At 40.6% G+C, this 24,703-nt stretch overlaps 1 protein-coding gene across 1 annotated transcript; it reads right to left on the bottom strand.

The window, feature by feature from the left end:
• Positions 1 to 207: 207 nt before the first annotated feature.
• Positions 208 to 24,688, bottom strand: LOC137273513 (enolase-phosphatase E1-like). Its single transcript, XM_067806235.1, has 9 exons — positions 24,603 to 24,688; positions 22,483 to 22,565; positions 18,502 to 20,586; positions 15,106 to 15,298; positions 12,974 to 13,100; positions 12,475 to 12,594; positions 11,760 to 11,847; positions 11,229 to 11,385; positions 208 to 3,639 (listed from the first exon to the last, which is right to left on the bottom strand). The coding sequence occupies exons 2-9, from the start codon at positions 22,510 to 22,512 to the stop codon at positions 2,432 to 2,434; spliced, it is 4,008 nt and encodes a 1,335-aa protein (XP_067662336.1). The 5' UTR covers positions 22,513 to 22,565; positions 24,603 to 24,688; the 3' UTR covers positions 208 to 2,431.
• Between the last annotated feature and the right edge of the window lie 15 nt (positions 24,689 to 24,703).

Genomic DNA, 24,703 nt, shown 5'->3' with positions numbered 1-24,703 from the left:
ATGTTCTCACCCTTGGAAACCCAACATACAGGGATGCAACTGTCTCAGAAGATGATTTACAATATGAAGCCACAGTAACTCCAACTTCTTGACTTATGGATTTTCTTGAAATTTGCCAAATGAGTTGAGACTAAGAATACACTGAAATACTGACTATGGCAAATGAAGATGAATTACCAATGAAACAAAAATACAAACAAAATTATCTAAAAATATGTCATTTTAATCAAACAATATATTATGAATCTATTTTACACACTGAAATTTGAAGAGAGTCCATCAACACAAAATGAGTAAGTAATTTGTGTTCTACATAATACAATGGCAGGTGACAACAGAAATGGCTTTAGGCATTACCTCAATGTGGAAAAATGACCTGAGGCATGTTTAGAACTGTGAGTGTCTGCAAACGTTGGTGAGCACTCGATCCTGAACGCCAGGGCTCGCCAGCTGACCTGTTGAGACGATGGCAACCTTGTTTAATGTCATCTGTTAACACTGCCCCCTTTCTGCAACCTCCAAAAAGAAGACTAGAAGCACAAATGGCTTAATGTAACCAAGCGCTTGTGTCCATTCAGGGCCGATGCAAGCACTCACAGGAGGCATTAGCTCAGGTGCTTGTGGTTCTGAACATGCCTCTGGTCTTTGGTGTGATGTGAACACTTTAACCACTTGGTTACCATCCATGAATAAACAAAAATGCCTTAATGTTGAATAGATTTCATATGTGATATCTCTGAGGCTGCTCATTGTTCTTGAGATTTTGAGATCTCTGTTCACCTCAATCTCATCTAAAACATTTCATTTGTACCACATATACAGAACTGGTCCAACCATGCTTCATGTAATTATGCATGTTGCATACTTGTGTTATAAATTAAGCTTCTATTTACAGTTTGATATCCACTTACTAAAACATAACAATATACTGTATTAATGTCTCTGTCAACACACAACAGTTGAAGCATCTTTTCTCTTCTTCTGCAGAGCTCAATTAAAGGAAGGTGCACTTGCACAAGACAAAGAAAGTTGCACATGACCAAAAAAAGCTGCACCATACGCCCTCAAATTGAAATAGTGGTAAAACTTAGTTTCCAGAATTACCATCTGAGATGCCTGGTAACCATGATGAATTTATCAATGTTTTGAAGGATCAATATTACACACAACTAAATCATTGCGGACATCCTGAGTGTGATAAACATGTTGCATGTTAGGGATGAGAATGGAAAATGAGGAAAATGAGCCAGAGGTCTTTCTCCTTGGACTTAAAAGATTCAATTGGAATGACCCAAAAGTGATCTAACACATGGAATTACGTGACAAAGTCTCATCCCTGTAAACAGTCATGTGGACACTTAGGTTTTGTCATACCAAAACATTTTTTCTTACAAGCACTTGGTACATGTAGACAAAGTTCATTTCATGTTCAATATCTCACTTGAGTTCTGTTATGGTGGAATCCATAATTCAATATTTTAATCACACCACATAACATACGTTCTCTGTAACCATAATAATTAAAGAACACTAGTCTCATCTTTTCAGGAACGAGTCTTCTTACTTCTAGCTGAAGCTGTACGTTGCACAAGTTGTATCATGCACTATCATGACAAATGACTTTACATCAAGTGTCATGTAGACAAAGGCTCTTCTCCTTGGTTCTCAGACAATCTGCTGAGGTCCTTGCGAATGTGTTCTGATGTCTGCCTACATCATTGACTGTCTCCTATAACAGGAGGACATTTTCCCTTCAGCTGCGTGTCCTGTTTCCTTGAACATAACGTCTTTATGTATGTCACCTAGAGGGGAATGAATGACAGCCTCCTTCACATCTAAGGGCTCGAGTTAGTGCTTTGTTACTTGCAATTTTTGAGAAATAAACCAACAATAAATCTAACACTATGAGCATAAATACGTCAGCTCATTTTTTCTTCTAAACTTCCAATGGCTATGTTACTGAAACAGGGATCAGCTGTGTTTCTGTTGCTATGGTTTCATGGGAACTACATCAGGGACATATGACATTTTAACACACTATGTTGCAACTGGAAGTTTGCCCTAGGTCTTTATATCTTAAGTTGCACCTGCTGCAGATAAGTTAACATCTCTTAAATCAAGCCATTCATCTGACTCGTAATCTAACGAAATGAATGATGACCTCATTTCAGGTCTTTCTCCTCTTAGAAGGGAAAGAATAACAGTTTGTTTTCACATCTGCCTCCTACCACAGAGAAATGAAGACCTCCCTTTTGTGACAGTGACCTTCCTATCTGTCGTTCTCCTGTCAGAGAGTGATGACCCCTCTTCAAATAGCTGCCTGATGTAGGGAGAAGCCCTAGAGAGAACATGGACAACCCTTAAAGTATGCCTAACAGCTTTCATACCAGTATGCTCTTGCACAAATCATATTCACTTTTTAATTCTCTTTTCATTCTGAATCAGAGAGGACGATAACCTCTTTGGCCTCTTCTGGAGGTGGTTCTACTTCATACACATCTGGCTCCTCTCCAGTGTCATCGATGTCAATATAGCACTGACTCGACATCTGCATCGCCTGCTTCAGGGGACTCATTGAGGCCTCTTTCGTCACAGGGGGAAAGCACTCTCTCTTGGCACTGGTACCGTTAACATTCATGGATTGCACAGGACTAGAAGTGTGTCTAGCTAGAGGAATCTGCTTGTGAGGAGATAGTGATGCTGAAGAAGATACAGAGGAAGACGGTGGTCTGCGGGAGAATGGAACTGAATGCACTGAATCTTGATTTCGAACTACTCGCTTGTTTGAGCTGTTTTTGAAAAATGAGCTTTGAGACTGCATCTGCAGTCTTTTCAATCCTTTATCACTACTGCCAAGCGATGACCACATGAGGACCTTTCCAGTTTGAGGTTTACTTTGAAACTGTTTTTTAGCGGTTACTTTGAAAGGTTGCTGGTCACCTTGAGAGTCAAAAAACGAAGGCACATGACTCTCATCATGGACTTTCATGCGATTCTTCCTGTCTTGAAACATGTATGATTCATCAGTTGAATCCTCAACTTCAATAGGCAATGGTGATCTATGTGCTGACCGACTTGTTACCTGAGTCTGAAGAGTCCCTGATGGTTGGTTGCTGATGAGGGAACTGTTGGAAGAGGTCCTGGATTGTGGAGGATAGGTGTTATCTGAGAGGGAGCTGCTCCCTGTGGTCCTGGACACCCATGGTTGAGTGACACTTGAGGATGAGGAGTGGCCCACTTGGGTTCTGGACACTTGTGGTATTGGGGTGCTGGTTGATAATGAGCTGCCTGCAAGTGGCCAGGACACTCGAGGCGGAGGGGTACTAGAAGACTGGGAGCTGACCCCAGTGGCCCTCGACACCCTGGGCGGAGGGGTGCTGGTTGATGGGCTTCCTTGTCTGTCTGGAGACCGGGGTTGTATCATGCTGTTTGGAGATTTGGCGAGCCAGTGAGGAGGTGCTTCTGACGTTTGAGGCCAACACTGTGACACAATGTTAGGACGAGCTGCTGGACCATGAGGTGCTTCATGTTGTGGGGAGGAGGGTGGAGATCTGTCTTCGCGGTCAGAGTCAAGCTCAATATTTCTTTTCTTTGACCGGAGTTGGATTTTAATCTGATCTTCATTGTCACTTGCAAGGTCTGAAAATAGAAAATGGTTGTACAAGGAAATTCAAGGAAATTAATTCTTATCTGAAAAATCAGTTGCCCTATCAATTACATACTCTGCTTTAACACACTGGTCCTTTTCATTACCTACCATTCAATGCCTTTAAATTTTCATTGTATCACACCCACATATTTATCTCATTACAGTGTTTTTGAGATTAATATGACACTGATTCAATGCTGCTGACACAAACCCAAAATTCAAAAAGTCAGAAAAACAAACAGGAAGGCACAGTCAAACAAACTACTTAAAAGATTAGATGCTGACATTTCCAGAACACTAACTGTTTTGACTGTAGACCTAAGAACAATAGAGCTACGGGATGTTAAAGAATCAACTATTTCCTTGGCCATTTGAAAACCAGGAAGTAGGCAGTGTTGCTTGATTTTACACGCACTTCCTTAAGTTATCTCACAACGGCAAAATGTGAAAATCCTATTGTCCCTCCCTGTTTGTGTTGTAATTGTGAAGCAAAAATTGTCTATTTAATTGTCTACAATTTAGTCCCCTGGAAAATGATATCCATTGTGTTTTTGCAGGGCTTTTACATTTTTATGACCCATACCAAAAGCATTTTCACAAAATTGACCAACTTCCAAGGGTGATAAATCCAAAACTGTTCAAGATAATGACATGATCTCAGCAATCTATACAGTCCAGAGTGTGGACTCCATAACGATGTACCACAATGGTACAATTGTACCATTTGCTGTTCAGGAAGAGGAGATGTTCAAACACAGGCACAGTCATAACCTGCGGAAATATGTAATTCTGTGAATATAAGTGATATTTTACACTTATCCTTTTATATTTTGCTTATATCTTCAATCTATGCAAAGATAGTGGAACACTTGAAATCCCTAGAAGTTCCCTTCTTTTGAAGCGGACGTACAATCACACTCACCCACAGGAAGCCTCTCTGTTTCCCATCACATTGGTCACATGAACAGCGCTGTTTGTCACTCTCTCCGCACTTGCATAAGCCCGACATGAGAATTGCAGAGAATCCAACATGTGTGAGTGGGGCATTAAGGAGGGCTTGACATCATGAGTCAGGATAAGTATAAAATGTCTATTTTATTCAGAAAATTACTAAACAAGCAATTACTTATCCTGACTCATGCTTGTTTGCTTACAGAATCAAGACAGAAATGGTGGTAGACCACAGCAGATTCTGTTGGCTGCCATATAAATACGTCCAGTATTGGTCCCCGCCCCCTAAACCTTCCTCAACTGTATATGTGGTAATTTGGTCCTGTCCTTCCAATATTCACCTGTGAAATGGTGGATCACATCCAGTCGAATTTTTCTTCTATGAATACCTGTGAAGGTTCCGAGGTAGAATAGGCCTTCAGCAACCCATATCTGCCATAAAAAGCAACTATGCTTGTCGTAAGAGGCGACTAACAGCATTGGGTGGTCAGGCTCGCTGTCTTGGTTGACACATGTCATCAGTTCCCAAGTGCACAAATCGATGTTCATGTTGGTGATCACTGGTTTGCATGGACTTGTTTATTTACAGACCGCCACCAGATAGCTGGAATATTGCTGAGTGCAGCGTAAAACTAAACTCACTCACTTCTATGAAGCAATCAGTGACTAGAACATATTGATATATAGATCAGCTAGCATCCTAGTGTCTAATACAAGTGTAGGTCACGATTCCTATCAAGACAAGTTGCGACCCTTCACATGTAATTTCATTACGAGTACCGTGTCATAATCACTCATGCTAGTTTGAGATGTGCGCCACCATTATACTCTGCAGAGCATGTTGGTCTCCACAAGTCCAAGATAAAGAGTGAGATTCTAGATATACTAGTTTCTTCCTCCAACTAGTTATCTATTGCAACTCTTTCTTCATGATGTCCTCATCATAGAGTTGCAACCCTTCTTCATGAACAAGTAACTCCTTTGCAAGTACAGGGTCATCATCACTCTTGATAAAAAGGGGTGAATGAAACACACTTTGTGGAACTATTAGTTGTTGTGGTACAACAAGCGGCCCAAAGCGGTGAATGCCAGCGATATCCTCAGTGGTGATGTCTCGAAGGTAGTGGTTGTCAAACACTGAGGATGATCTCCAAAAGCAGCCCTCCATTATCGTTGTAAAAAGGCTATTTCCATGTAGAGCAAGGGTCAATGCCATGACTCTTACGTCATGTAAATTGGAGGCTCACAGAGCTTCAGGTCTGCTGCCTTGTAGGACCCTAAGTATAATGGCCATACTGAGATAGTGTTGCAGGATATTTCATAGGTGTCTCAGTTGATAGTGGGATGAATAGCTGCTTGAACTTTTGTCTCCTGGACTTAGTTCACTGAAGATGTATTTTCTATGCTCTGACTGGGCATAATGATAAATCCTGTGTATCATGTAGCCCAAGGACTGTCAATAATGCTGGGATGTTGAACTGTCCGAACAGTTGTCCAGGCTGTTGAGTTTTGGTGATGATTGATATATCGCATATGATTGATATACATATATATATATTGCGTATATATACCTCTGCAATTATTCACTGTCATTAACCTGATGAGTGCCGCTACGTAGGTCGATAGTGTAGAACTTTCAAAATTCCTCTAGTATGCCGTAGGTGACATAAGTAGTCTGCTACCTGAGAATGTGTGGCTTTTGTTGCAGTGAAGCCCTGCCATCTGGCATTCATCTCAAATCACATCCACTTATTGTCGTATAAAGAGCAAGTAGATCTATGTAGAGATAAGGTAACTGCCTTCACTTCTCTAGTGGAATATCCTCGATGTGTCAAGCAAGTTTTGATATGATCCATACATGTAGTTGGAACAACGTCTGAGCACTTTTTTGGTGTGTGGATGGATGACTAGGTGCTTCCATCCTGGGAGTCTCAGTGATGGTTGTCCTAGCTCCTCGATGAGTACTGGAAACCATTCTCTTCCTGGCCAGTAGGCGTGACGAAAGTCAGTTGCAGCATCGTCGTCATCTTACCAATGACCTTCAGTAGTATGACTGGAGGAGGAACGTGTAAGCATTTATTCCTTCCCACGAGATGCTGGAGCGATTGTTACCCAGGGAAACGGATCCAGTATTGGAGATACAAATGTTGGTATCTGCTGAACCTAGTGGCAAATAGGTCTACTTGTGGTGATCCAAGTGTCTCACTGATGAGACGCCTCCTGATGTATTCACTCTGCTGGAGATTGTTGTTGAGGGCATGATATAGCGTCTGCCATGATGTCGCATGCACTTGGGATGTGGCACGCCTTCATGTGGAGGTTTAGGTCATTGATGATGTCAAAAAGTTGGAAAGTTAGCTGTATCTGCATGTGAGATCATGTTGAACTTTGCTTGTTTATGTAGAGCGCTACTGTGGAGTTGTCTGTGTGGACCATCAGTAGTTTGTTCCCCAATGCCGTTGACCAGTGTCATCTCCAGGTGGTTGACATGCAGTGTGTGCTCGATGTTTGCCCAATTTCCTGCTGCAACCTTGAGTCCAGGTGGGCATCCCAACCTTGTAGAGACCCATAAATGTACAGATGATTGTTGCAGTTCATCTCTGTCAAATAAGTCTCTGTGCAAAGTTGTAATGGGCGTAGTTGTAGTCTTCCCCTTCAGATCAAAAGCTGTGCTGAGGTCAGTAGAGTGAGTGAGTGAGTGAGTGAGTGAGTGAGTGAGTGAGTGAGAGTGAGAGTTTAGTTTTAAGCTGCACTCAGCAATATTCCAGCTATATGGCTGCGGTCTGTAAATAATCAAGTCTGGACCAGACGATCCAGTCACCAACAACATGAGCATCGATATACGCAATTGGGAACCGATGACATGTGTCAACCAAGTCAGAGAGTCTGACCACCTGATCCCGTTAGTTGCCTCTTACGACAAGCAGCGTCGCCTTTGGGCAAGCATGGGGTGCTGAAGACCTATTCTACCCTGGGACCTTCACAGGTTGAGGTGAGTAGACTGAGACGATACTGCCACTGTTGTAGTGGTAATGGAGATTGTAAAACTTGTGGTTCCATGGCTTGAATCTTGTCTCAACGTATTCATGTTGTGAAGATTCTTCTTCCACGGAATGTAGAACTTGCGTCAGATCCAAGTCTGACTTCATCAATAAACTTCAGGTAATGCAATACCGTTCTGTGACGCCTTGCTCATTGCTGCAGTAATGTTTCAGTCAGCTGAATATACAAGAAGACAGTTGGTTAAGTTGTACAAATAAGTACACGCTTCAACTGCAAAGAAGATGTTGGTACCAGAATCACTTCTGTCTTCAGATCTTAACACTGTAAGTTTTAAGTGAGCTGTCATCCATGTAAAGTCTGTTTGTAGCTAGGTGGCTGTTGTGGCAAAAACTGCCATCTGTTGCTGCAAGACTCAAGATAAACAACATTGCATCTGCTGTTAGAAGACCTCTTTGCCTAGTGAAGACAATCGACTGCCGCTGTAGACTGCTATCTGGGTTGTAAACAGCGTCTTTCCAATGATGGAAGGATTATTTGCATATGTTGACGACTTCCTAACACGAGAACACTAGCCGCATTCTGCACAGGGCGTTGTCCTTTGAAGACCAATCAGATTGCAGATGTGATGTCACTGGTGTTACAGCCAAATGATCATTGTGAAATCTTGTGCAGTCGATGATGCCCGCGCTAGCATTTGGGCTTCTCTCTGAGATACACGAGCGAGCATGTGTATTGATGCCTGAGTAGAAGCACGCAAAACCTTAATTCTGGTTTAGGTAGGCTGTCCTCCTAGTCACTGTGTCGGTGTTCTTTAATTAACTGAAGATTATATCATTTTCATCTTATACAGATGTTGACTGTAGTAACTGGGTTCCATGAAGCATTGAAATGATCTTGAATTCCTTGCTGCTGGTGCACAACAACCTGATGCTTGTAGATGAAATGTTAATCTTTCTTCAAAGTAAGTAGAGTAGATAAATCATCTATCTTCTTCAAAGTTGGAAACTTGTGGCATTCAACTGTGAATGTTGGTATGTTGGTCCAGTAGAATAGTTTGCATTCCTTGAATGTGATTGCCCATGCATGTGCACATGCACCTAGGAATGATGAAGATCCGTGCTCAACAGTGATAACAACCCATATCTCAAGCCGTAGTGTCCTGACTAAGCATGCTGAACCCTTCCTGCTGATATGCTGAATGTGCTTGAGTGCAGTCGCAGAGTGGGTTGTAATGTAGAGTAAATCTCTAAGCGATGAAGGACAGGATGTGTTGATGCTAATACTTTCTCGCAGTACCACAGGTATCAGCATAATCGGAGGAAGGTCAAGATATCAAGTCGTCATAGATCACCTTGTAGGTGAGAGCATCGCAGGACTCCTTTGATGAAGAAGTGACATCTAGTCCAATCGTAATCCTAGATGTAAGTCCAAGAACATGACTTATTTTTCCTTCTGATGTAAACCGGCGACTCTCCGATGAGTCATCCCTATTCTCCCACAAATGTTTTCATGAGTAGTCCACAAAGGTTTGTTGAACGTTGGGGTGATCTTCATGCCTGCATGCATCCCTGGAGTGGTTGCCATTTTGTGAATGTTTCCCACGCAGGTCTGCGGGTTGAGACCACATCAGACAAATATGACGAATGATGACAACGTCTGTGACAATCGGGGGATGCAGTTGGTGAATCCTTGCGGATGTAGCAGGATATGCGTGTGTGTGCACTCGCCGAGTCAATGATAGGTGCATCTTCTAAACTGTGTCAGATAATACAGCTGATGGTGAAGATCTTCATGAATGGCAGTGTTCACACAACATGCATCTTCATCATCCGACAGATCTGTTGCAGCTGTTGAATTGTCACACAAGGTGACTGTAATGGTTGTTGACTGATGACGACCAAATGCTGTGGTGGCAGTATATTCGCGGAAGCATACGATGTGATGAGTGTAGATGATGTCGATGTCTGCACAAAAATTTGACTCTCTGAAGGTTGCAGCATCGCTGTAGATGCAGTAAATGAAGGTCTAGTAGATGCTGCATGTTGTGCTGATTCCCTGAAGCTCTGTACCTCAGGTAGTAGAAGTTAGATTTGTCGTAGACGTCTCATTCGTCGGGATGGACAATATCATCGCTGAAGGGCTTTGTAGAAGAGCTGGTCCGTTGTTTAAGCGATGATCTAGTAGAATTTAGCAGCTGAAGACTAGTCTTGGAGAACGTAGATGACCTCAACATCTTTGATAGAAATGATTCTGACGATGACTTCCTCTGTGACTAGGACCTAGTCTCCATATTATCCCGATGGCACCCCTGGGGTACGACTGGCGATTCACAATAAACCTGAATAACAGCAGTGGTTAGCACATGGCTACCAGACACAATAAGAATCGACTTGCCAGATATGACTTGAGAGGGTGTACGTAAAACTTTTTAGCATGTATTTGAACAATAAACAAATACAAACAAAATTCTCACCAAGTTCACAGTGAACACTGGAATAACATATAACCATGCAAGTAGGACAGAATGATACAGAACAGCTGCAGACAGTCATAACCTACATCAGGAGAAAAACGAAAACGTAATCTCACATGAGGAAATATTTATATGTTCAACAGCATTAAAAATACGCAAATTTATCCATAGGGCAATGGAGGAGCAAGTGACAAACAGGGCTGGTCATGAGACTGATGAGGAGGGAAACAGGGAGGCTTCCAGTGCATGAGAGTGATTGTACAACCGCTTCAAAAAGAAAGGAACTTAAAGGGATTTCAAGTGTTCCCCTACCTTCCCATAGAAGGAGGAGATGAGAAAATAAGAAAATAAGCATGAGTCAGGATAAAGTAAAATGTGAAGAATTGTAATGCTTGTGTTTGTGTCATAATAGTGACGTAAGTACTGACGTTTACATAACCATGAACCGTATGAAAAGGTGTCTTGGAAAAATTGACCATCTTTCAAGGGCGATAAGTCCAAAGTTATTCATGATATTGACATGCCCTGAACAAATTCAGCTTTCCGGAGTATGGGCTTTTCAATGGCGTATTGAACACGATTGTGCTATATGTCATTCTGGAGAGCAAGATTTCTAAAGATAAGCACCATCAAAATGCAAAAATCAGCTAAAATTTCAGGTTTTTCAAAATAGTGTAAAATCTATCATGGTGGCCAACTAAAGTTATACGTTGAATCGATGGGGAATGATGTTGTCTACCTTGGGTGAAAATTTGGTCAGTTTATCTCTTATACTTTTGGAGATATTAAGGTTGAAAGATTTTCACATTTTGGGTTATTTGCCTTGACGGAAGCCAGAAGTAAGGATATTTTGATCAGTGTATGCATTTCTGTATACAGGCTATTGTCCCTGAAATTTTCATTGAAATCGCCCCAGTTGTAAAGCTTGGGAGAGCTGGCACAAAATTAAAAAAAATAAATAATTACAAATAATAACAATAATAAGGAAGAAGAAGAAGAAGAATATTCGGATAATAACAGTAGGCCATCCGCCTTTCGTCTGAAGACCTAATATACAAATTCTGTAAAAGATTCTCAAAGCAATCTTAGGTATGATTTTGGTTCTACTCATCCAACTAATGCTTTCTGTATTTACCAGTCTCAACAACGTACCTTCCTCATTCACCTCGATGACATCCTCGTCAGATGCATATTCCTGTTCCAGTCTTGCATCCTCTTCTTCCATTCTTACCTCCTCCTCTGATTCTTCAGGAACTTCCACAGCTTCCTCTCCTGTCTCATACTGCATGTCTGAGAACTTGCGGATCACCTGATGACAAAACAAGAGTACACTGAGAGTGAGTGAGTGAGTGAGTGAGTGAGTGAGTGAGTGAGTGAGTGGGTGAGTGAGTGAGCGAGTGAGTGAGTGAGTGAGCTATGGTGTCAGCAATATCACACTGGTGGGAAATAATAAATTGGTCTTCAGCAAGACGAGTAAATACTTCAACCACTAACCCCGCCACACCAAAGTAATAATGCTACAAGCTATTTAAAATAAGTTATGGACTACATGAGTTACAGCAGTGTTATTCAGAGTCCACTTTGTACACTATCAACACAAACCTGTAACACACAATCCACTGAATACAGCACTAGACTATCAATGTTACTCACTATCTCTGGTATACAGCTATCACTACTCACATTCTCCAGGTTAGTCTTTCCCCTCTGTTGGTTCTCTTCCAGCTTCTGCTTCAGCTCCGTGTTGTACATTGCTGGGTCGTGACTCATACTGAAACATAGGCCACATCTACTCTGATACATCTGATGACACATCAATACAAAAACTGGAGGACTTACAGGAGGAACATCACCATGAGATCACTCAGATGTTCCATTCTCTTTGCTATCAGACAACTGGATAAGTGGCCATTTTTCTCTAAATGGGCACCCTAATGTGATGCCCATACTCACAAATGTAGAGAATGGATGCAGGAAAATAAATCATGAGTGCACACAGTATTACTTATTGTACCCACAACACATCTATGACTTTCCTATGTGTCTTTTCCTGTGTTTTCAAACTTTCATTCGTTACATGCAGCATTTCATCCACCAGTTCATATGATCAATGAGTCAGTTCTATACACTGTTACTGAACAGGACCCTCACACTGCCTTCAAGGACTCCTGAAACTAATGACATTTATTGAGTCAAGGTAAAATCCTACTCTAAGCATAGGGTACATCTGACATATTCTATTATAGATGTATACTCTGCAATTACAAGATGCTTTGGGCCATTCTTTGCCTGGACTCCCAAACTAAAAGTATACAGTGTGTAACCCCGACCAAGGCCTGGACTCCCTACAGTGTTGAATATGAGCCCCATACTGGAATGTAATGATCAAGTCTCTTACTCTTCGAAGTCTGTCAGTTTGCAGCCAAAAGTTGCGATGTAGTCATCCTGTCGTCGTTGTTGCAGCAGGTTTCCCACATCAGTGAAGGCCTCACGAGCAACACTTTCTATCTCTTTTTGACTGGGGACAAACAAAAGAATCTGCACAACATCCTGAATATTTGATGAAACTAGGCACGGACTGTTTACTTCATCTTAACAGGTCTTTGAAAGTTAGTGAGTCCATTATGATGCAACATATTCTAGACAATGACTTCTTTAATGTTGAATGCCACTCTCAGCAATACTCCAGCTGCTGCAGTCTGTAATAATCAAGTCAGGACCTAATAATCCTGTGATTAACATCATGAGCATTGATATTTCGCAATTTGCCATGTATCAACCAAGTCAGAAAGTCTGACCATCCTTATACGACAAGCATGTGTAACTGAAGACAAATTCTAACGCAGAGTTTCACAGGCACTCTTGGTAATGAATCTGCAGTTCAAACTGATGCTCACCTGAGATGCAGCTTCTGGTTGATATTGACTTTAGCTACCAGTCTTTTCATGTCATGGAAGTCGGGGAAGATCTTCTTCTTGTTAATCATTTTCTCTATCTTCTTATTGACCTCGGGGTACCTTGTACCTGCAACAATAAACCATTACATACTGGGATAGGATACAGACATGAATTTCATGAAGCAGCAGTTGTGGTTGATCTGTGACAAGGTTATTTGCAACCATGTGAATCAAAACAGTCAAACTGTGGTAATACAAACAGTTGTAACACGCTTTACCATGTTCCCATAGGTCTATCTCACACTATGGGAATCACAACAGTCGCAGCATGCTTTACATAAGTGTATCCTAACCTATGGGAATCACAACAATATTAGCATGCTTTACATAGCTCTATCATAAACTGTGGAAATCACAACCGTTATAGCACGCTTTACATAAGTCTCTTTTAAAGTATGAGAATCATTAACGGGGCACTGATGCGGAGCAATTTCCGTGGACTGGCTGTTCCTTTTGTTATTGTTTTTCTCCCATGAGTACGCGGATGATATCCCAGAATTCGTGACTGGTTCGTGACCTCTGTTGCGTGGCCCGTATGCTCAATTGAGAGTTTAATTACAGACAGATCAACTCTAAGGTGAAGCCATTTTTACTTCATTACAAATGTATTCTGAAAACAAATGAAAGGTTAATCATCTGCCAGTGGTAGAAATGGTAAAAAAAACCCCATTAGGATGGGAAAATAACGAAGCCAATGTACGTCTTTATATTTTGTCTCATAACCCTAATTAAGTTGTCATATTTGTATGATTTTGAAAACACAGTCTGCTTATACTTATAGTAAATTTCTAACATGACTGTAACATTTAAACATTGTATAGACTGCTAATGTGTATCCTATTTCACACACATATGCGATCTAGTGTGTGTTTTCTGTCATATAGATTCTGCTGAATGCTACAACAAATAAATTAAAACAAAATGCAAATAATGATAAACCCTCTTGCATCACTTACATACACATATTACATAACATACAATACATTTGCCACTACAGACCTTAATTTATAATGTTGAGTATTTACTCCAGACAGGAGAAATGCCAAATGGGAACCTTTGTTGATGGTGTTACCACTAATTATACCTGTTATAAATTCATTAACTGACCATCAAGAGAATGATGACAAATAACATGTGTGGGTTTATACCATCAAACACGAGTTACAACAAAGAAGATGTAATCTCTGTGTCGCATGCAGCCTGAAAACACTTATGGGCCAAAACTGTTACATAAACCTTGTTACATAAGAAATAAATATAGGCATTTGCTGTGTACTTGGGTAAATAGGTGTAATCAGCTTTTTACGTACGAAAATTTTCAGAGTTCTCTACCAATGACAAAGTCATTGTTTTTAGTTTACGAATTCAAATAAATCAACTGTGTGTTTTTATTCTCATAGATAATAAACCAGGGTAGCTACCACAGCAACCAAAAATTACATATGATTTTGGCTATGACAGCCAGGCCAACACTCCAATCTATCTAAATATAAAGCTTTGCAATCTTTGTACTGAAACAAATGGCTTGCTGTGTGCCTGTAGACATCATATTTTCACATAGCATGATTAAATATCGAGGTAAAAACACAGAAATAGGATCAAATTGGATCAGTCATATACCATCCAAGCATCACATGGACCAGAGCCCAGTCCCTTTGTCTGTCACGGTTGGGCGCTGACCAATTTGCAGTTTGGTTTCGTAATTAGATCACTGTCGAGAAACATTATTCGCTCCACATCAGTGCCCCTGTTGTGGCATGCTTTATAAAAGTCTATCTTAAACATATGGGAATCACAATGACCATAACTCACTTTTCTTGTATCTATTTTAAACTAAGGAACTTAAAAAATACAAATATTCACTACATAAAAAAAAATTGGTTAACTTTTCAATATTATTAAATTTTCTTGAACATGTTGACAAGCAGAATTTGTTTAATTTGTTTAATTAACTTTAGCAGTTTACCTTTGGAAGATAATATTTCTACACCTAAGGGCCATTTGTGCATCATTCAGTAAAGATGACAAAGATATCATCAGGGGTGTTTCTCTTGTGCTAACGCTATCATTACCTTGGTAGTTGAACCTCCTCTCCGTGGGGCGGCCAGTGGAGGGGCTGCGATCTTTCAATTCACAAAGCTTGTTCCATACAGCCACAAACTTCTTCTTGAGCTTGTCCTCGTAGATGTAGCAGGAGTCTTCCTCTGCCAAGTCATCCAGACTCAGCTCACGTGCCTGGACCTGCTGTATTTTAGTCTCCAGTTTCTACACATACAGACACAGAGGGTAACATGTTAGTCAGCAGCTTGGACAGACACACACAACAAGCATGTTATAGGAACATCTTAGTCTCCACCTTCTACAAACACAGAGACTGACATGTTTGTCAGCAGCTTGGAAATAAAAGAAAGACAAGCATGAAGGAATATCACAGACAACAGTTGCTACAAATAATCATAGGGAGTGACATGGCTGACTGCAGTTTGGACAGACAGAAACACAAGCATATAGGAACATCTCAGTCTGCAGCTTCTCCCCAACAGAGACTTGCTCGTAAGCAGCTTGGACAAAAAAACAAACAAACACATGGAGGAACATTTTACTTGGCAGTTTCTCCTTCTACAAACAAACACTGACATGTTTGCAGCTTAGACAAAAACAAACAAACAAACAAGTGCACGTAGGAACATCTTGGAATGTAGTTTCACACAAACACAGAGAGTTAGTAACATGTTTGTTTGAAGCTTTGACTGTAGTCCATAGCTTCTACACACGAACAGAAACATCATAGGCTACAGCTTCTACACAATTGCACCAACACATTGTACACACATATTGTGATCCACATTTACTAATACACATACACACATCTTACTCAGCACCAACGGAACTATGTCAAAAAAATATGCATACTCACAAGTGAAACAAAAATGTAATTTTCTTAAAAAATTGATATTTTATACTTATCCTGACTCATGCTTAGTTATTATCTCCTCCTTATACGCATATATAGAGGACCACTTGAAATCGCTTGAAGTTTCCTTCTTTTGAAGTGGGCGTAAATCACACTCACCCACAGGAACCCTTTCCATTTCCCATCACATCTGTCACATGATAAGCCCTGTTTGTCACTCTCTCCATAATTCCATAAGCCCGAGATGAGAACTGCAGAGAATCCAATGAGTTTGAGGGGGGCGGTAAGAAGGGCTTGATGCCTTGAGTCAGGATATAATATTACATATTTTTCCTTATCCCAACTCATGCTTATTTGCTTACAGAATCCGACAGAATCGGCGGTGGGTCAGACCACAATGGATTCTGTTGGTTGACACATAAGTACATTCAGTACTTCTCCACTTTGGGAACTGTAACAGCAGTAATTTGGACTTGTTCTTCCAATATTCATCTGCTGCTGTTACAGGTCATTGGCTCCCACCCTCTGCAAGCAGTCTGCGTTCTGCTGTTTATTTTGTTGACAGTTATATAAACAGATTCTTTCATATAAATGCATAAAATCTGTGATTTACTATGTGATTAGGTTGTCTGACAAAACATCCACTTGCAAAGAGATTGATTGGATCATTGGATGAACAGATATTTACAAAAAACGGGTCCACATGCATTTCATGCCAAACTATTGAGGCTCATAAGTGTCACCGCAGAGATGCTGAAGTACAACATTCAAGTCCTGGCTGGTGCCTTAAATCTGCGTTTGTTGGTTTTCCAGCTTGAACGAGTGTAGTAGGACTTTCATTATCTGCACCCTAGACCAACTGGTGATGACAGAACTGAATGCCGCTAAGCAGGTCGATACTGTAGAACCTTTAAGTCCTCTAGTATGCCATAGGTGACATAAGTAGTCTGTTACTTGAGGATGTGTGGCTTTTGTTGCTGTGAAGTCCTTCTGCTTAGTGTATGTCTCAAATCTCTCAAATTTATCATCGTATAAGGAGTGAGTAGATCTACATGGAGATACGGTGATGGCTTTCACCACTCTAGTGGAATATCCTCAATGTTTCAAGCAGGCTTTGATACGATCTATATGTGTGTCTGAGAGCAATTTTGGTGTGCAGATGGAGCAGGTCCTTCCATTCTGGGAGTCTCGGTGATGGTTGTCCTAGTTCCTTGATGAGTACTGGAAACCATTCTCTCCCTGGCCAGTAGTCATGATGAAAGTCAGTTGCATCATCATCGCCTATTTTATCTTTCCGATGACCTTCGGTAGTATTTGCACTCATTTGAACGTCTGACTGATAACTTGAAACGCCTCCCTCTGTATCCACTCTGTTGGAGATGGTTGTAAAGGATGTGTAATAACGTCTGCCATGATGTTGCATGCACCTGGGAAGTGGCAACACCTTATGTAGAGATTCAAGTCATCAACCATGTTGAAGAGTTGAGAAGTTAGCTGTAGCAGCCTGCGACTGTGAGATCATGTTGACCCCTGTTTGTGTAGAACACTACTGTGGAGTTGTCAGTGTGGACCATTAGTAGTCTGTTTCTTAATGTGGTCAATCAATGTCCTAACTTTCATCTCCAGGTGGTTGACAGTGTTTGTTGCACCTCCAAATTCCTGCTGCAACCTCATTGTCTAGGTGGGTTAAGATAACGTCAAGGTCACCAAAACTGACTGGTGTCTGTGTAATCTCCCAGTGTAAACTGTCACCAAAGTTGAAGATATTGGATACAATAGTTCATGAGATATTGCCTTAACAAGAACCTGAATCATGGTGACCTTGAAAATAAGGTCAAGGTCACCAAAACTGACAGGTGTCTGCGTAATCCCCCAATGTAGGCTGTCACTAAAGTTGAAGATATTGAGTACAATAGTTCATGAGATATTGCTTTAACAAGAATCTGAAAACTGGCCAAAGCGTAGTGGTGACCTTGAAAATAAGCTGTCACATAAGCTGAACAAGAATCAGGACGTATGTACCGACGGGCATACAGACGCTGCTAAATACATAGTCCCTCGCTCCAAGGGACAACAAGGAGCATGATTTCACCAGTGGACATGTAATCTCAAATGATGAAATACATGTTCAACAAAATAAATGATACATAAATTTATCCATTATTTCAAATCAAAATGATAATTAATACAGACCAAAGCTGCATACCACTAAATTTTGTGTAAAGGACCAAAATATAAAAGGATATTAAATGCTGTATAGGGACTCAAATTGCCTCCGACCATCTCGTTGAGTGATGGAGGAAAGAGTGACAAACAGGGCTGGTCATGTGACCGATTTGGCAGGAAACAGGGAGGCTTCTAGTGGGTGATCGTGATTGTATGTCCACTTCAAAAGAAGGGAACTTCAAGGGATTTCAAGTGTTCCACTATCTTTGCATAGAGCAAAGAGATAAGAAAATAAGCATGAGTCAGGATCAGGAAAAATCTAACAATCCAGTATCAATAATTTCTGCTGGCAATAAATCAGAAGACCAGTACTAGTAAATGCACCTACCTCCAAGAGCCTCTCCAAGCGATGGATGTGTTTCTCAGACACTGCTTTTTTCTTCTCTGGTTCTGCCCTTTTCTTTTCTTGTTCAGTCCTCTTCTTCCCTGGTTCTTCCCTCTTCTTCTGTGGTTCTTCCCTTTTCTTTACTGGTTCGTCTTTCTTCGTTTCCTCCCCTCTTTCTAGAGTCAATTCCTCCGATGTTGAATCAGTAGTCTGGTTGGTCCTGAATAAGTCACAATGCTCAAATGTCACATCATCAGGTGAGTCACAATGCTCAGATGTCACATCAGTTGGTGAGTCACTATGTTCTGAGGTGATAAGAACAGGTGAGTCACAATGCTCAGACATGACATCAGCTGGTGGGTACTTATATTCTGCAGTGATAACAACTGACATGTCTTTATCCTCAGACATGACATCGGTTGCTGAGCCCTTCTGTTCTGCAGTGATCACAACTGACATGTCTTTGTGCTCAGATGTCTCACCACTGGGTGACTCACAATGATCAGAAATGACATCAGTTGGTGAGTCTGCAGTGATAATAGGCAAGTCACTATGTCCTGAGGTATCACCACTTGATAAGTTACAAGGCTTTGAGGTTTTCAAAACAGAAGGTTCACCAGACTCACTAGTAACTTCTAGGGCAGCGGTAATACCAGAAGTACCTGGTAATGCTTCTGTGGCTGAATTAGTACCAGTATCTTCTTCAGCTGCTGGTGAAGGGATGCTTGTGTTGATAGGTGAGGTGTTCATTGACGTAGCTGCAGGACTGGTCTCAGGCAAGGCAGTACTCTCAGATGAGAAGTCTTTAGATTCAGCCATAGAAACCTTCATGTCTTTCCCACTTGGTGAATGTTCAAGTGTATCATATGTCTCTACAGATGAAGATTTTCTCTCTGTTGAGCTCATCTTTGGTTTCTCATCACCCTCCTCATCAGCACAGTCAGATTTTATGTCAGGTTTTAAGCCTGAATCTTTTCCTGAATAAGAGATCGTTTTTATATCTAAATCTGTCTTTGAGATCATAGGTGTACCTGGATCATTTCCTAAATTAATGGAAGGATTTTGATCAGTATTTGAATGGTCCCTATCAGCTGCAGATGGCGACCTGACACTGTCTGTAGCTGCTGACTGTTCACCACTAACAACATCTTTCATGGATTCTGTTCCATTTGTAGCAGAAGAAATATCAGCATTGTCAGCATCAGGAGCCAAGGGTCGAAAGCCAGTTGAGGTCCTAGATGAGGAAAGGGACAGTTTGCTAGCCTTGTCTGGTTTACTGTTAACTCCACCTAATACTGATTCAGAACCTGATAACTTCAAGTCACCTGACGAATTTACAGTGTTGGCAGCTGCAGTTTCTAGTGAATCTGTTCTTTCATGTGGTGGACTGTCATCAATAAGAATACAATCATCATCATCTTGATCATTACCCAACATTGCACTCTGTGCTTTGCCTGCTTCAGGCGGCACCAATTTCTTCTCACTTTCAGATTTCACTTCACCATCAGTGTTGGTCGTACATCCATTACCGACACTGTCTCCCTTGCTGACCACAGTGTCTTCAGGCAAAGCATCACCACCGGTCTTTTTATCCTTCAGATTTCTGATAATGTCTGCAAGTTTTGATGAGCATGCTGAGTTAGGAGATATCTTAAGCTTGCTTTCCCGCTGTTTGTCTCTAAGTTTGGAATCCTGTAGAGAATCATCTATGGCTCGTTTTGAGGGCTCCCCAGGTACTGGAGAAGATGTCAGAGATCTGCTCTTAGTGTTCTCTTCCTTTTCTCGGAATTCTCCATTTGCCATTTTGGTCCTCTTCCACACGGTGTCATCCGAGTCATACTCAGATCGGTGTTTCCGTTTTTCTCCCTTCCTGCCTTTGGCGTAAGCCTTCAGCTCATTTAAGCAGTCCTTGAGATGGACAAACAGGTGCCTGCTGTCAGACTCCATCTTCTTCCTGCAGCTTGACAGGAGGTGGTAAAGCTCCTGGGTGCCCTTGAACTTGTCGGAGCAGTCATCATAGCGTTTCTTCACCAACGTGATGAGCTGCTTGCTGGGACCACTCAGGGATTTCTCGCAGAAACAGAGGAACTAAAACAAGTGTGAGTGAATGAGTTAGCTTTACTGGCTGATTTGAACTGAATACCCAGTAATGTAAGAAATACATCCTTTTGGCAAAAAGAATACTCAATTACCTTTAACACATATTATTATAGAAAATTGAAAAGGTGGCATTAAGGCACTGAAACTGATCTAAGGCTATTTAATTTACAGCTGTGTAACTAGCATAGAGAGCATTCACATTCCACTTTAAAACACAAAACACTTCGTTCCTGTTGTTAATGTAACTTGACTACTCACTGCTCCTGCACAGATGAATTACAGTCGTTAATAATAACTTCCAATGATTGGACAAAACCAATGGTATTAATGTGCCTTACATCCATAATGATAAATAATAAATTATTATCTGTCTTTGTCAGCACAGAGTTCTCACCCTTTCTGGGTACTTGATTCCTAGAAATAGCACTTGATTCCAGCTGTACCCCTCCCAACCCTAAGCTACATCATGTAAAAGTAGTGGTAGTGATCATCCAACAACAATCATAATCAAGTCTGGAACCTGAGATCATCAGATCTTGGAACATGTAACTGAGGCCATAATAATTACCAAAAGCAGAGATTGGGAAAGACAACTTTGACAATGGGCCATTTTCACTTTCAGGATTAGTAGCCATTTTCTGAATTTAGAATGGGCCACTGCCCTTGTATCAATAGTAAACTTCAAATTTTTAATGGGCCATTTTTCATTCTAATGTGCAAAATGGTCCATGACCCCTGCCTTTCCCAATCCCTGCAAAAGGTCAACTAAAAATTGACACGTGCATTCGTGACTATTTAATCAAGTAGAGTTCATTTAAAGTGGAAACTGCCCAGTTAAGAGTGCTTAACTAAACAGACTGGACAAGTAAACTCTATTCTTTGATCCTCATAAATTTCTTCATTAATAATCACTATCAAAGGCCAGTTAACTAAAGTGGGATAAGTAAACAATACAGCTTAACTAAACATCTCACAGTACTTGGAAATAAACTACAAAAGACAGTGGATGACTAAAGTAGTGATCAACACACAATCTGATAAGTGACATGAGGTTCATGTGTTAGTCTCCAGCTAAACAAACATCCTTCCGACAGCTCACTAGCATCGTAAGTTAACACCATGACAATACACTGACATAAGTGTTGTAAGCTACACTGTCACTGAAGTATGTTATTGTAAATATATTACTTAACTCAATGAAATGTTATGGCATAAAACATGTCATATTATCTACAAATGTTGTCTGACATTTTGTTGTATATATTTGGTTGTCATTTGGACAAGTTTGGATCAGAAAAATACCTGCTTAGCAGATAATTCTGGTGGGTCCCTTGAAATTTTACTTATGAGGTTTCCACAGTATATTCAATAAGATCTGATAAGAAAGGCAAACATGCATGCTACAAGAAAGATTATATCTAATATTGGTATTCTACAAGGTGCCTTCATATTTATATCATCATGATGATGGAGGCAGCTCTAAATTGATTTGTTACTGAAAGTGAAATATACAGCTTATCTGGACACCTCAATAGTCAAGTAGAAAGAGAAACCTAGATCTTTTTTATATGTGACATGAATGTTTCACGATTATTTCAAAGGAAACCCAAATCTAACAAACTTGATAATTTGGATATTCGCTTGTTACTTTCTTTACATAATAATATCAAAAATTAAAAATGGAAAAAATACATTATCACCTTATGTTCTAATCTTGCTTACTAAACAACCTATGAAATCTATGGAAACCATCCAAATTGTCAGATGAAAGTGGTTCACATTTCAAATTATCAGATCTGTTGAACAAATTAAAAATTGGACACATAGGTAACTCACAACCTTCTACCAGGGTCAACATGAGCTAAAACGTGTTATCAGTCTCACCTTAGCAAACTCTTCTTCTGTGGCAGACATGATTCCTCTCAAGTTTGATTACTTCATTCTGCAATACTTGCACCTCACTGGAACTAGAAACACATCAATGTTATGAGAGGAAGTCCTAGAAAGTGAGGTGAAAAGGAGTTTAACATCATACTTAAGAATATTTTGCTCACATGACAATGTGCATGCATGTGCTTGTATGGCTGCTTGTACTTGAGCTGGTTCTATAGTGCTTGCCAACTGAGATACAATGTCGGTTTAGCATGAATTCCATACTTAGTCACATTATAATGATTCTGAGAAGATCAGTCCTTGTTGTAACCATTAACATCAAGTGCCAGGCAGGGACCAACAAGTACCATATTTCAATGCTTTTTGAGTTCACACAACCAGGGATTGAACCCATGGCCTTCCACTCTCCACTACACCATGAAGGCAGTCTTTCCTGATGATACATATTGTCAGTCACTTGTTCTTCAACTCCAGTCCACATTGTTACATCTGTACAATGTGTAAAGCTCATTTCTGGTTGTCCTCGCTGTGATATTCCAGAAATATTGCCAAACACCACACTCACTCACCCACCCAAGCAAAATAAATTTCTTACACAAAAAGCTTACCTATCAACATCTTATATTTGACTAAATCATGCATGTAGGCAGTCTAGATGCAATAGGCTTGACATATCTTTCTTGCTTGGAATGCGGTAGCGGTAATCTTGGAAAAAAGGACAAGGTATACATGGATGTTAAGAAACAGCTTGTTCATGTTCACAAGGCTGGGATAATGCTAAAAGTGAGGTAAAGTACTATAACCATACAGACTCACTCTGTGTCCTAGGTGTCAATACTTACTCAAAATTACTGCAATGGGCTGTTGTAGATAGTGATATATTGTAAATGACTATGTAATCCATGAAACAAGATGATATGACATTTTCTGTGCACAGGAATGGATGATCACTGTACATGGCTTCAGTAACAGGGTTGGCTCAAGAGAGGGTTGTGGAGTGTTTTGACTCATCAAATTCAGTGAGGACCCCCTCTATTTTACATCTGCCAATCTATTTAACATTGGAGGGGGTCCAGGGGCCCCTCTCACAAAATTCTCGTAAGCCTAAGGTCTCGTAACATTCTTCGTAGCATTTGCACCTCCTATGTTACACTATGCCAGGTACAAATGCTACGAGAAAAGTTACAAGATATTAGGTTTATGAGAATTTTGTGAAACAGGGCACAGAAACATTATTTTCATCAATTTGGACCCACTCAAAGTTTCACCCAAAGCTAACACTGAGTACACATATACGCTTCATTCACAAAAGGATTATTAGGCATTTTCAATTTGCAGAATCAATGAATAAAATAACGACTGAGTACACAAGATGACATGGTGCCATTAGAATATGATTTCCGCCACACTTCCCTTATATCCACAAGGCAAGTTGTGTGTGTGTAATTAATTTGGGGGGTTTTAGTTATTTTTGTGAGTTGTATACTAATTGTTGTGTTAGGTTTTGTTAATAATTTTCGTACATATTTACTTACAAATAATATTTGGGATAGGGGAATAGGAGTAACTGTCACCTTCAAAAGTATCCCTAAGGCGAGTGAGTTAAAATTCCTCATCCTCGCTCCTTAAGGACCATGGTGGGGCGTCCCATCCGAAAAAGATACTTAGCCCTAGAGATCATAATCGGGGTGCTTGATCGGAACTGAGAGCAATGGCTAAGGAAAGATTAGGACGTAATCATCCCCATCCCCAAAACAAAAACACCCTGAGGATCGAAGAAGAGATCTGTGACGAGTCAATACCAGCAATCTGAGCCGATAAGCCTCACATGTAAGCTGCACCTAATAAATTACATTACTGACAATAAACATAAAATACTGTACACAGTATGACAGTCAACGTTAAGATAGGATAACAATATGGTACTCTATTTCACATGATGTGCCCTCTGCTTTGGGTTGGTCAGCGTTTTAAGATGAGATGTGATCTCCTTCGATAGCTCTGGAATCAGCCCAATATGCCAAGTAGAGAGCAGAGGAACAAAATCAATGGTTAGGAGACGGTAAAACTGTAACTTAGGATTCATAATACTATTGATAAAAACAACTTACGTCAATGATTTACCGTAAAGAATCACAAAGGATGAACCATTTCAAAGGTTTCAGCGTTACCTTCCAAGTTACCCCCCTTTGGTGGCATTTAATTATCTCCC

This window comes from Haliotis asinina, chromosome 2 (assembly GCF_037392515.1).
Source record: "Haliotis asinina isolate JCU_RB_2024 chromosome 2, JCU_Hal_asi_v2, whole genome shotgun sequence".
Lineage (NCBI taxonomy): Eukaryota > Metazoa > Mollusca > Gastropoda > Lepetellida > Haliotidae > Haliotis > Haliotis asinina.
This window is presented reverse-complemented; position numbering and strand designations above follow the sequence as displayed.